The following is a 14,591-nucleotide window of genomic DNA, read 5'->3' on the forward strand; positions in this document are numbered from 1 at the left end:
TGTTTCTGTGTTATGCATCCCATCTAAGATGGAAGACATTAGGGACAGAGGAAAGCAGACATGCTTTTCTGTGTTTTTTACTGAAAAAAGATGGCAAACCATGGCAAGCAGTACTTGGCAATATGGTTTCATACCTTATGGGTGACATGTTGCTTGATTCAATGTCAGTTCTAGTTCATACACAAAGTAACACCTGGCTTAAAATCAGTCACATGCTTATGTTTGATTAACTGAAGGCAAGGAGGTCAAAATCCAACTTTTAAAACACTAATGAGAAAATACTGTTACGGATCTACTGAAGGACAGAAGAGCACCATTTGGGGAGGACAGAAAGGTTTGTGCTCCACTGGTGGAAATCCTTCTGCCCATGGAAGCGCTTTCATGGTCATTTCATTTTCCTTGTTTTTTTGAGGAGCTACTATTTTGGGAGACAGGCCTCAAGCCGTGATAAAAATATTTAAACTAGATCTCTTAGACTAGGGTTGCCAGGACAGAAGTGTGACATCATTGTGTAGGCCCCAGAAAAGTGACATCATTATGCAGGCCTCAGAAGTTCTCTAGGGCTTCATGCTGAATTGATTTGGGCCCCCAAACAGGCCGAATTGGCCTGGTGCAAAGCCCAGAAGCACTCCTGGGCCCTACATGATGAGATCACTCCTGGGATGTCATCCCAGGATAACATGCTGTCGTGCCGTGCTGGGAGTGCGCTCCAGGAGGCGCATTCCCATGCTTTCCCCTCCGCCAGCCAAGTGAGTGGTGTTGAGGGAAGGAGACTGGGAGTGAGAGATCCCCCATCTCCACTGAGGGACCAGCAACTCTAAGACCAATGCTGTTTTAATTGTTTACACATGGGTGTTGTCTCCAGCGCTGAGGCTGCCAGTCTTGAGTAGGTTATCTATCATGCTCAAGAGTGTCAGATTAATATTCAAATGGAAAGCAGTTTTAAATGGAAAGTTAAGTGAGAAGAAAAGATAGAAAACTGTATTGAAACTCCTATTCCTTAACTGGGCATCATGCTTCGAGTTCAAATATATAGTATAACATGTCATGTTCAAAATCTCTTATACAAACCGTTTCTTGCATGGGTTTCAGATGATTCAAGAAAATGTTAAGTATTCCCAGATTCCTCCTTATATTCTTATACTCAATGAGTAATCTACATTGTGGAATTCACTGCCAAGGTATGTAGTGAAGGCCCTAAGCATAGATGGCTTTATTAGGTTTAGATAGGTCCATCAGTGACTACTAGCCAAGATCAGTAAAAAGGACTTCCATGTCCTGAGATAGCAAACCTCCGAATACCAGTGTTAGAAGGTGTTAGGAGAGGTCGTCATTGCTATACCCTCTTTGTTGGTTCTCTAGAGCTGCTGATTGGCCACTGTGTGGAACAGCATGCTGGAACAGACAGCTCATTAGTTTCACACACAGTTCTTCTTACATGTGAGTATTAGACAGATCTCTGTAGATCCCAGATATCTTGGAAAAATTACTTTCTAGAATATTTCTACAGTTCATTTCCAACAACTCATCAATCTGGTTTATCAGTTTTAGTAGAAGCTATGTTGATTCTCTTCCCCTACCTCACCCCCCAAGCAGCATCTTTGAAAGATTCTTTCCTCAGATACCTTACATATCTGAGTGGCCCTGATCTGAAGATATTTAAATCCAGAGACTGGAGTCATGAACAGACAATACAGATCTTCCTACACACATGAAAAATGACCCAAGTATGCAGAAAAATTTGAAATCTTAAAAAAATACATTGAGGGTTAATGCCCACACAATGATTAAAGGAGCTCAATCTGATAGCTTTAACCAGATGCCCTCAGTGGTTGTTGCTAGGCAACCAAGTAACAGTTATGTCAGTATTCCAGGCTTGGTTTCTGCCAGGAAAAGGCAGGGGGAGGACGCAAGGCCCTTTCCATGGCTGTTTTGGCCACCACTGGACAACTTAATATATGACTTGCATGACTCATCCAGGCTCTGCTGCTTGCTACTGCTCAACAGCAGCCCCCCATCCCTGCCGAGTCAGTGTAGTGTAGTGGTTAGAGTTTCAGAGTATGATTTGGGAGACCCAGATTCAAATCACCACTTTGCTTTGGAAGTTCACTGAGTGAATTTGATCCACTCACACACTCTCAGCCTAACCTACCTCTTGGGGTTGTTGTGAGGATAAAATGGAGGCAAGAAGCATGATATAAGATGCTTTGGGTCCCAACTGTGGAGAAAGGAGGTATATATATGAAGTAAGTTAGTAAATATAGATGAAGATGGTGAGCAGATAAAACGTGAGTTGTTTAATGGGTTTGAAGGAGAGAAGGACATAGGTGAGCATATGGAGGTTGGCAGAAGAAGGGAAAGAGGAAATAATGTGAAGAAGGGGATACAGGGAAAAGCGAAGACACACACACACCCCGCCCACAAGTCTTTACAGGTTCCCCAGCATGCAACTGGGCCTGGCTCAGCCAGCAACTAGGCCATAGGGGTGAGGCTGCCTAGGGTCAAAGGGAGAAAGGTGAAAATGGGAACAAAGGAGGGTGGGAAGGAGAGAAGGAAGCAGAAAAGGGGGGAGAGGCTATGGGGGACAGGGAAAGGAAAGAGATAATGGTGCAGGAAGGGAACATGAGCCCCCCCCCAATAGTCCTTGTGGGTCCCCATTTGACTTTTATGATTCTCAGTCTACATTATTTGCATAATCTACTGTCCCAAGTAAGCAGGCATATTGGTCTGCAGTAGAACAGCAAGATTTGAGTCCAGTGGCACCTTAGAGACCAACAAGATTTTCATGGTATAAGCTTTCAAGAGTCAAAGCTCCCTTCTTCAGATACAGGGAGAAGTGGAGATCCCTGAGCCTTTATATCCCAGTCAGGAGGTGGAAGGGGTGAAGCAAAGAAAGGAGTTAGGATGAAAAGTTACAATGCACCTATTTGTACTACTGTCCCAAGTTATGACAATGCTATCTTCTCCCTTTCCCAGCTTTAGCACACTTCTCTTTCCCTTCTTTAACTTCAGCTACAATACTACCAAGAAAGTAACCTCTAACAATAATACATAAATATGAACAGCAGCCTCTAGTGGCTAGTTCACAGTAAAACAAAATTCCTATAACAATTTCCAGTATTTTTTTGAGACATTCACAGACACTGATGGCCAAATACAGTGTAAATATGTATGAAGGACTGAAAATATGTACTAGTGAACTCACTTTGATCCAGGTCTTTTAATATGGAAGTATTCAGTCTTCATCTTGTTTGACTTCACAGTGGAGTAAAACAGGAGTCTGGTGGTACCTTAAACCCATCTGGAATTGACCTCACAGGGGTCAATTCCAGATGAGGTTTTTCCCCACATAGCTGGGGCTTATCTACAGCTATCCACTGAACTCATTGGGTGAGATAAGTCCTAAAAACAGGTCTCCCAGGCGTACATAGAGTACCTCTTTCACTAAACCACACTAGATCCTCAAACCTATGGTTCTTCCTGGGTATGCCAACTGCAGATGGGCATCATCACTTATGAAGTTTTTTTTTCTCATTTCAACAAGGAAATCCTCCATATGTTCACTCATACAGTCTCTGCCTCTTAACTTCCTCCCAAACATCAGCAGTGACCTAACAAAGCTGGAAGCAGAGCATATGCTGTAGAAAGCTGCACACACAGCTGAAAGTTCATTTAAAGTTTCTGTTGCAGGTATTGCCACTGCAGAAATGAAAGCATCTTTTGAATTTTACATGCACCCTGCTTATTCTATGCCAGAGAAACTTCTGTTTGTGCTTATGCACATATGTAATTTCATTGGCGCATGGCCACATTTACAAAAAGCAAAAGCAAAAAAAAAAGATGAAAATCTCACTGGAGGTTTCCAGTGCTTGGGGCCATGTTTTCTCCTGTATTTTTTCTGTACACATACTTGTTCTTTTTAAAGTGGGAGCTTATTTTTAATTTTATTTGAACTTTTTCTCAAAGTACATGGTAAAGGTTTTTTAATGTAATCTTTCAACATGTGTTATAATATACTGTGCTGTAATGCTATCATATATAAGACAAAAAAACCATCATCATGGAAGGTTTCACATGATCATACAGATTATCCAATTTGGGGGTTTCCTATCTGAAGGGAAAATGGAATATAAATATGAGAAATAAACATATAATAAAACTCTACCTTCTTTTTCATATGTTAAAAAGCAGTAATTGACACTAGCTGATCATACAAAATCCCTGGCATACAATGAATTTTTGAGGAATGCCCCCCCCAACAACCTAATTCAAATATTTACAACAAAGCTACTTTAGAGGATTGTATTGAAAGAGTAAGCTGTATAAATTTCATCACAGCCCTCGTCCAAGGAAAGTAGGGGTGTGCACCCGAAAAATATTCGGGTTTCCCGCTTCAGGTTTACCCGAAGAGGGAAAAAGCTTCGGAATTCGGGTTTCTAAGTCACTTTGGTATTCTCCGTAAAGATTTGGAGCATACCAAAGTGATGGAGGAGGGGGGAGGCCACCCCCACCCTTAAACTCCCACCCCACCCTTTAACCCCATCCCCCCACCACCCACCTCACCTGGTCAGGCTCCAGCCACCAATGCTGTGCTGGCCAGCAGAGAAGGGCTTCCCTGCTGCCACCGGTGTGGCTGGCTGGCAAAGATGGTCTTCCCTGCCACCACTGCAACTGGTGCGGCTGGCTGGCAGAGAGGGCCGCCACCACCAGAGGCCAGCGGGGAGATGGGAGGGCCTCCTCTTCCAGCCAGTGCCAGGTAAGTGGGTGGGGAGGAAAGGGTGGGAATGGAAAAGTTTAAAGGGCCCTGCTGCTTGTGACAGGGCCCTTTAAACTCAACTCCTGGGGCCCTCAAAGCTTCCCGAAGCATTACGAATGCTTTGGGAAGCTTTGTTTCGGTATTTCTGAATTGGGGCCAGCATGCTGTATTTTACCCAGCATGCTGTATTTTACTGGGAGCCAGTTTGGTGTAGTGGTTAAGAGCGCAGGACTCCCATCTGGAGAACCGGGTTTGATTCCCCACTCCTCCGCTTGAAGCCAGCTGGGTGACCTTGGGCTAGTCAGTTCTCTGGAGCTCTCTCAGCCCCACCCACCTCACAGGGTGTTTTGTTGTGGGGATAATAATGGCATACTTTGTAAACTGCTCTGAGTGGGCATTAAGTTGTCCTGAAGGGCGGTATATAAATTGAATGTTATTATTATTTATCATTATTACCCGGATCAGATACCCAAAGCGCACATCTCTAAAGGAAGGATGCAACACAAGCTGCTTCAAATGTAAGATGTGTATTCCACTCCAGCTGCACACACGCATGGATGTGTGGATCCATGGATCATTCTCACTGGGTCAAGGTACATGTAATTTTTATCCTGTTTTCTTCTACGGGTTCTGGTGAGCAAGGAAAATCTACGTTGAATAAAATATTTCTCTATTCTATTATATACACAGAGGTAAAACACTGTGCAAACATCTCCAAAACAAACAGATAACTTGGAATTTAATCCAAACAGTTCACATACTGTAAATGTTTAGTTGGTAGATAATCAAGATGTAACCATGATCTAGGTAAGTATATTATGTTTCTTTTTCAATCCATATGGTTTCCTTTAAAACAAATTTTAAAATTTGTGCTGTAAACATTTAGTACTTTGACAAGGTGTTTCAGAATGGTTAGCCTACTTTACAATATTAGTAAGCTTTACCTCATGTTGATAAATGCATGTAAATTAATTATTCTTAGAAATCTGACACTGTGAAAAGACAGCTATCTGCTTTTATAACTGAAAAAGTTACTCTTATTTTTTCCATTTGATTTTGTTAATGATTTTCCTCCCTGTCCTTTAAAAAAAATTTACTTCATTTATACCTCAACTTTCTCCCCAATTGGACTCAAAGTGGCTTATATTGTTTCCCTCTCCTCCATTTTATCCTCACAAAAACCTGTGAGGCAGGTTTTGCTGAGTGTCCATGACTGGCCTAAGGGCACCCAGCAAGCTTTCATGGCAGAGTGGAGAATTGAACCTGGGTTGCCCAGATCCTAGTTCATCACTCTAGCCACTATACCACACTGGCTCATTTTCATTAACACTAATAACTGTGTTTATATTCCACTCTTCTAGACAGATTAATGCCCCACTCAGAGCAGTGGAAAAAGTCTGTATTGTTATTATTCCCACAATACGCCAGTTTGATGTAGTGGTTAAGAGTGTGAGACTCTAATCTGGAGAACCGGGTTTGATTCCCCACTCCTCCACTTGAAGCCAGCTGGGTGATCTTGGGTCAGTCACAGCTTCGAGGAGCTCTCTCAGCCCTACCCACCTCACAGGGTGTTTTGTTGTGGGGATAATAATAACATACTTTGTAAACTGTTCTGAGTGGGTGCTAAGTTGTCCTGAAGGGTGGTATATAAATTGAATACTGTTGTTGTTATTATACAGTTAAGGAACTGGGGCTGAGAGGAGCAGCTTACCCAAGGCCACCTACTGAGCTCACAGCAGTAGTGGGATTCAAACCAGCAGAGTGTTGAATTGCATCCCAAAAACTTAACCACAACTTGACCTACCTACTCAGATCCAGAGCATAGTACATGCAGGTTTCAAATATTTAATTTAATAGTGCTAAGAATAATCCACCACATTTTCTCCAGTGAGCTTAGGGTCATGACTGTGTTTTCCCCCTCTCCATTTTATCCTCAGAACCACCCTATGGAGAGAAAGTGGCTAATTCAAGGGTACCCAGTATCATGCAACATAACTTTCCCCCAAAATTATACAATGGGAAGATTTAACGTCTTCCCATATCTCTTTGAAATAATAAAAAGACAAACCCTTAATAGCTATCAGTATTACAGAAAGATCTGTAACATGCTGGACCTATGTAACAATCTTCCAAAGTATTGGTCAGTTTCAAATTTGACACATTTTCCACATGGCATTTCTAATCATTATCAGACATGATTCCATTCAACAGACACCCAGCCCCCAATCCCTCTCTTCCCCCTCTCCGCTCTGAACTTCAGGTCTGAACTGAATATATCAGTATCTCCATACAAAAGTGTGTGAAAAGAGGGGGTTGTGTTGCTCTGAACAAGCTAAAACAATAAGTGGGTATTTGAACTGCTGGTTGAAAGGTAGTGGCAGTGGTAATCATTATTTTCCTTGTTTGTTCAGGACCTTCCAACAAAACAAACAACCTTTTTGTGATTGGATTGACATGGTGTTAACAATGCGTTTAATGCCCAAATCAGTATGAATACAGGTAAAGCTCTCTCTAATACCAGTACCAGGATGTTAAAGCCACCTATTTTCTAAGCAACTTTAAACAACCTCACATAAAAAAGTCAAAGCATCCCTCCTTTAGCAAATATATCTAATGTTCATTAAGGCCACGTCATATAGCAACCAAGCCGACTGTATGAACCACATGGCCATCTGTTAAATGATCACCTACTATACCTGCAACTTTCTCTGCAATCTTAGCTTCTGTGGCTCTGTCACGCAGTTCTAAGTCCAGCTTTATTGTCTTCAGCTCCTTATCTTTTTCAGAAAGCTTCTCTTGAAGCTGAAGTGAAGAAAAAGACAGTAAGTTTGCTATCTACACGCAAAATGCATCGACACTATATGTATTAGCCTATAACAAAAATCTACTTTTTGGATCCTACAACCTTGTTCCTCTCATGCTTCTCTCCAGCTGCTGCAGAAGCTTTCCTCCATTGTCATAGATCCAGGGGAGTTAGCCGTTTTGTCTGCAGTAGCAAAATAGCAAGTCCAGTAGCACCTTTAAGACTAACCAACTTTATTGTAGTATAAGCTTTTGAGAGCCACAGCTCTCTTTGTCAGATGCATTGGTTAGTCTTAAAGGTGCTACTGGACTCTTTGCTATTTTCTTCCATTGTGGCACTCACATCTTCTGCCACTAGCACATCCCTGTGGACGAGATCAATGTTTTCTGAAATGACCATACATACATGTGCAGAAATAGCTGGGGCAGAGGAAATAATAATAACAACTGCACTTATATACCACTCTCCTAGACAGATTAATGCGCCACTCAGACCAGTGAATAAAGTCAGTGTATTATTATCCCCACAATACAGCTGGGGAGCTGGGGCTGAGAGGAGTGGCTTACTCAAGGCCATCTGCTGAGCTCATAGCAATAGTGGGATTTGAACTAGCAGAGTACTGATTCACAGCCCAACCACTTAACCACTATGCCACACAGCAGAAGAAAGCCTCTGCAAAAGCGAGAAAGAGGCACAAGGCAAATAAGATCATAGGAGCTAAACATATTTTTGCTAAGTAACAGCCCCCACTTCTGCTAATAAATTCAAACACTTAGCTACAACTTCTAAAAAGTCCCTTCATCTAACTTGTATTCACTTTATTTTTATTTTCTCTTTAAAAAAGGAATGGTTCTATGTGGCCCAGGAATTTCACAGATTCAAATGATAAAAGCCTACAGGAAGACTCCATATGGACAAGGATGACAAACATGTAGAGTAGACTGAAAAATTTAGGGTAGGAGTTCATTAAAGATAGGTCCTAAGTTAAACTGCCAGCATCTCCATTTGAAAAGGATCAGGTAGAAGGCTACACAACATCTGACACCCTGGAGAACCTCTGCCAGTCTAAACAGACAACATTGACCTTGACAGAGCAATGGTCTAACTTCCTATAAGGCAGCTTTGCATGCAACAATCTTATGAACTGGGGCAGGGGACAGTGTACTACCCCATAATGCCAGGTATACACAAATTTTCTTACACGTTGCTCTTTCAATCCACTTTCAATGCACTTAATTTGCAACTGGATTTTGCCATTTCACATGTAAAATACAGTTAGCCCCTCTCGCTCATCTCCTTTAAGCTAATTCCCCAAACTAATTAGAGACTGCCTAGTTGGGTAACGGTGTGGTTGATTCGTTGTCTGGTGTTAAAGCTCCAGTGAATTTCATTAAATTCACCTGTTTTTGCTGGTTGTTCGGGGGCAGAGGGGGGATTCTGGTTTGGTGTTCAATTGTTGTTTGTTCAGGGTTGTTGTTTTTCTTCTGAAGGGGGGTGTTTGTTGGGTTGCTTGGTTCAGTTTAGCTTAAATTACCTAGTGGTGTTTGGGTGTTCTTTTAGGGTACACTGAGAGGTTTGTGAAGTTTTTAAAAGATAGGCTAGTTGTAGGTCTTGTAAAACAAAACTTAATTGGTAGTTTTTAGGGGCCAAAGAGTGTTTTTGTCCCTTTAATAGACTTGTGTAGGAATTTAATTTAATTTATTACATTTATATTCCACCCTCCCCGCATCAGTGGGCTCATTAAGAGGTTCTACTCAAATTCTATGGATAAATGGGTTACCCATTAGTGACATTTAACTAGGTTTTTCCAGCCTACCTCCGGCTCCTTTGGAGCTGGGCCAAGCACATTAGAAGTAGATTTTTTTGTCACAGGCTTTCTTATAGATTGGGGTTCAGAGGTAACTTGATTCCTGAAAACGAATTAAGCTGCTTGCCATCACAAACCTAAATAGAGCCTTTTAAAAAGAGATTTGTCTGTCCAGGTTTTTATGGGTCTAAACTTGGAGAGACTGGATCTCCATAGACATCCCAACACTAGTCATGGAGGGATCCTACTGAGAAGGGGCAAGAGGGGAATCAGCAGAGCTGGGCCCGTCCCCTGTCCCGTTTGCTGACAGGAGTCAGCATGTGTCACAGAGGGAAACTCACAGAAACATCCAAATGAAAGCATCCATAATGCTGTTGTGTAATATAATGTATGTGATGTGTTGTTCTAATATTAACTTAACTTTCCTCACTGCTGAGGTGGGAGGGGGGCGATGATGAAGGCTGCTGCAGAGAGAGGATTACTTGGGTTCCCAAGTACCTCACTGTCAGTTTCAGCCTGAAGCCATGTGAGTGGGAGCCATCTTACGCAACTGAGCTCACTTGTCAGTGCTTTGTGCTTGTGGCTGGGTACTGCTTGGTTCTGTTCTGTGGTGTTCCCTCACTGGCTGAACTCAGTGTCTAGATGCTGTGAATGACACTGGTTCTGTTGGGCTAAGTTGCAAGAGCATCCCTTGCTTCAGTTTGGCTTAGGTGGAATGGATGTGACTCTTTGGCGTGAAATTGGTTCCCTTGCTGCAATTTGGTGCTAGAGGTTTCCCTTCTTTTGCTTCAGTTTGCTTCTAGTTGCAAGACTGTCCCCTGCTTCAGTTTAGTTTGGGTGATTCTCTGGTGTGATATTGGTCCTCATAGGGACCAATGAAGAGTTGCTGGTCAGCCTGCTCAGGGGGTGCTGGGTTTTTTGGGCGTGGGTTCTGTTGGGCTTCCCCAGGGATGAGCTTGCATTTGAGAGTGCATCCTTGCCCTGTACATATGTGCCCCTGGGAAAGAACTTGGAAAAGTTCTCATCATTGGGAATGGCTGGACAGCCTGCTCAGGTGGTGATGGGAAGGGTCAGTTTGGTTCTGTTGGACTGTCTGATGTGGAACTTGTGGAGCTTGTATTTGGGACTGTGCCTCTAGCCATGGCAGCCTTGGTCAGTGTTTCTGCAGTAGGAGTCAGCTTGGAGATTTTTTGCATAATAGGAACAAATGGAGTGGCTGGGGCATCTTATTCAGGGTATGCATTAGCTGATCTATTCTCTTCAAGAACGAGATTATGCACACTGAGTGCTTTGAGGAGGAAAACTAATATTGCTAATATGTAAAAGTCTGTGATCAATGATGCATCTGTTCATCAGTGGAAATCAGAGAGGGTTCATTGTTATATGGGGCTCTTTCCATTTCTTCTTCCAAACCCTCTTTAAGTTATTTGGACTATTTAATGAAGCCACAGCAGGTTCTACTTTTCCAAATATTCTAAGGTTCTGTAGGCAAGACAGAAATCTATATGCTATTCATATTTTTGAATAAATAATCAGTGATGCCACTGATTAAAAAGTCAACCCAAAAACCTCTACAATTAACAAATCATTAATAAAATTGCTGCATCTTGTTAACCAGAATCAGTAAAGTTGAATATTTCCATAGTACCTTTTTATTGTTTGCTTTTAGAATGTCCAGCTCCTTTAAGAGGAAGACAACCTCCTGTTCTTTATTTAGGTCTTCTGTGACATGAAAAGGATCCACAAACTCAGATGCCACTTTTCCTCCATGCTTTTCAATAGGGCTAGAATAAGGAAGAGGAACTTTTGTTCAACCAGACACCAGCTATTACATTCATAATTTGGTGAAAGAACACTTTCTTTGCATGCAAGATGATGCTCCCAGACACACTCCCCAGAAAGAGGAGGACACTGGGTCAGGGTCACTCTAGACGTTACTTCCTTCACAATTTTGCCATGGAGCCAGCCCAGGCTTCCACGCAGACACAAAGCAGATCTGAGGAATGGCTTGCAGGAGGTGGGGGGAGAGTTTTCCCAATTCTGCTGGCACACACACACACACACAGTACCTCCACAAGCAGCAGCAGAAATAAGAAAATTCTCCCTCACCCTGCACAGTTTTTGCACATAGAAAAAAGCTTGGGAGAAAGGCAGGAGCTTTCCCTCCCCTAGCAGCAGCTTTCTGAATCCATTTGTGCTCTCTTTTTTTAAAATGCCAGCCATTCCCCAGAGCTGCTGTGTGTCTGCATGGAACCCGGGTTGGCTCTGTGGTCAACTTGTGAAGGAAGTATGTTTAGAGTATCAGAGGATGAGATGAGATAGCATGCTCGAGGCCAATTGTCATTTGGCTCCACGCCTCTCAGAACTCAATCCGGCAGAGGCCAGTCTACATCCAAATATCCAATATCCAAATCTGACTTCCCTTTTGTCTCCTTTTCCCTTCAGAGTTGTGTGTATACAGTTATTTCGAGTTGTAATCTACCCTGAATGCTATGGCAGAAAGGCAGTATATAAATGCATCAAATAAGTATTTTATCTTGCTATTTCCTAAAATATATATCAGTAGCACTATTTGGAAGAGGAAAGCAATTTGTTATAAATGTCCAACAATCATTGAAATCAATAAGAAGACCATTTATAAGGAACACATAAAAAGCAGTTATTGTAAAGCTGGAATTAGAATTGAGAGAAAATCTAGGAATCAAAATGATGCTTGGATTAAGAGCCCCTGTTGTTGCCAAGTAGGCCCCCTCTCCTGCTTTAAGGCCTGCCATGGACTGTGTTAAAGTTTCCTGCGTTGCTGCTTTACTGCTACACCAAGATTGCCCTGCACGTGTGTGCTCTGATACACGTGTCAGTTTCCTGCCTGCTTGTTAATTACCTTGCTGCTGCAACAGACTGTGTTAGTTGCCGACTCCATGTCTGGGTGACCCCACAAAGGACTTTCTTCCTGGGCAGCCCTGCCCAGACCTGTACCTGGACCTCCCAGTGTGTGTGTGGACTTTATTACACATGTGCCCTGTGCCTGCACTGACATCCGCCATGGACCGTGACTGTTCCCTGCTTTGGACTGTGTTTTACGTGCTGTTCCCCCTGCCTCCATGGAAGCCTGCCTCATCTCGGCCCAAGCCGCTGTTAGCAGCCGGGCGCCTGCCAGGGGAAACTTCCAGCGAGCCTGGCCGGGCGCTCCCTGGTCAGTTCCCGCCTGGAGCCTCCCGCGTGCCGGTCCCCGAGCTTGCCCTCGCTACCGGGCAGCCTGCTAGCCAGCCCCCGCCATGCCCAGCCGGCGACCATGTTCTTAGGCAGCCAGAAAACCTAGAGGAAAAGCCTGCTTTGGGAAGCCATTTCGGAGAAGCGGACACACCACGTCCGCAGCGAGAGAACCTCGCCCCGCTCTGCATATCTTAGGAGCCGCCCCAGAGAAGAAGCTAAGTGCCGACCATCCCAAGCACTTAAAGAATGCATCTCAAAGAAACCTCCGCATTCCAGAGCTGATGACATCAGGGCAAGCCCTGTCCGCTGGAACATCCTTTCAACACGCTCGGATCTCCCCCTCCCTCCTTTGTCCTCTCCTCCTGAGGTATCACTATAACACAATCAGATTACCAAAGTGGCCCATCCAAGCCATTCAGTAACCCATTAAAGCCTTTGTTTTAATCCATGAGAACCACCAAGTACAGCACCAGCCCCAGGGTGCGTTTTGGGGTACTTAAGCTGGTCCCTCAGACCACATGGTGCGTATGCCATTCCTATCCAGATCCCCTTGCTGTCCCTCTGTGGATCCATTGCTGGCATTGGACCACCTCGCTGTTGTGTCTCTGCTCCACTTCAGGATTGTCAGTATTTCCCTTATCATCGTGGGTACCTGCTCATGCGACCGTCTCTGTATTTCTTACTCTGCATTTCCTAGTTCTTGTATGCTCTCTTGTATGTATGTGCAAGTTCAGGCTTACGCCACGCTATTAGTAAATACACGTGTTTATTGAATCTATTTGTAGTCTGCCTCTTTATCACTAGAGTGTCTGGAATCGGGACCTCCGTAAACGTTGGTTAGATCCGCGCTAATTTTAGTTCCAGACTGCTGAGCTAATTTCCCCATTTAAAAGAGCAGTTCTGGTAACACTGTAGACAAAATGAGAGCCAGGATTTCTTTATTTATGTCATTTATAGTCCGCCTTTCTCACGGAGACTCAAGGTGGATTACATAGCATGAGATTAGTACAATCAGTATCAGGAACATTTCCATACAGTATCAAGGACATTTCTATACAGTGTTAAGGACATTTCCACAACAATGTCATAGGATTTTACAGAGACGTAGCATTAGCAAGGATTCAATACAGAGTTGAAGAACTGCTGAAGCAGAACATAATCAATTCTAGGACTGACATTAGATAAACATGAAACACAGGTAGTATAAGAGTACATATTCGAGCAACAGATAATATGCAAGGCAATGTAGCAGTGAAGTCTCTGGTCCCTAACTCATTAGGGAAGCATCTGAGACCCCTCCCTATAATACTTCTCTCCGATCTGAGTAAAAAGCCTTTTTGAATAATTCGGTTTTGCATTGTTTGTGGAAAGCCAGGAGAGTGGGGGCTCTCCTGACCTCCTCAGGCAGACCGTTCCATAGGGTGGGGGCAGCCACAGAGAAAGCCCGTGTGTGGGCTGCTGTTGATTTCGCCCATGTGCAGGCCAGCACCTGAAAGAGACCCTGTTCAGATGAGTGAAGCTGCCGTGGAGGGACATAAGGAGTGAGGCAATCTCGTAGGTATGCTGGACCAAGACCATGATAGGTAGCCAACAGAGTGACTGTAGGATGGGAGTAATGTTCATGCTCCTGCTCGCTCCAGCTAACAGTTGAGCAGCAGCATTTTGCACCAACTGGAGCCTCCTAGTTAACTTAGATGGGAGACCAATGTATAACGCATTACAATAGTCAAGTTTTGATGTTACCATAGCATGGATCCAGGTGGCCAGGTCAGCCATGTTGAGGTAAGAAGCCATCTTCCAGGCTAGAGTGAGGTTGTAGTAAGCATTTTTTGTGGCTGCCTTAACTTGTTTTTCTAGTAGTAGCGCTGGATCCAGTATAACCCCTAGGCTCTTAACTGAGTCTGTGAGTCTCCATCGAAAGTGGGGAGTTCAATGTCTTTCAAGATCTCTGCCTTCCCAACACGCATTAGCAAGGATTGAGCAATTCAGAATAGACTGCAAGTTTGCACACA

At 43.5% G+C, this 14,591-nt stretch overlaps 1 protein-coding gene across 1 annotated transcript in view; it reads right to left on the reverse strand.

The window, feature by feature from the left end:
- MIPOL1 (mirror-image polydactyly 1) overlaps nucleotides 1–14,591 on the reverse strand; it is a 270,727-nt gene that overhangs the window by 201,998 nt on the left and 54,138 nt on the right. The window contains exons 3-4 of the mRNA XM_054972227.1: nucleotides 11,015–11,150; nucleotides 7,453–7,558 (exon numbers count right to left, since the gene is read on the reverse strand). Coding sequence (XP_054828202.1) covers nucleotides 7,453–7,558; nucleotides 11,015–11,150 — 242 coding nt within the window. The remainder of the gene's footprint in view (nucleotides 1–7,452; nucleotides 7,559–11,014; nucleotides 11,151–14,591) is intronic.

Source organism: Eublepharis macularius, chromosome 2 (genome assembly GCF_028583425.1).
Source record: "Eublepharis macularius isolate TG4126 chromosome 2, MPM_Emac_v1.0, whole genome shotgun sequence".
In the NCBI taxonomy this organism is placed as follows: domain Eukaryota; kingdom Metazoa; phylum Chordata; class Lepidosauria; order Squamata; family Eublepharidae; genus Eublepharis; species Eublepharis macularius.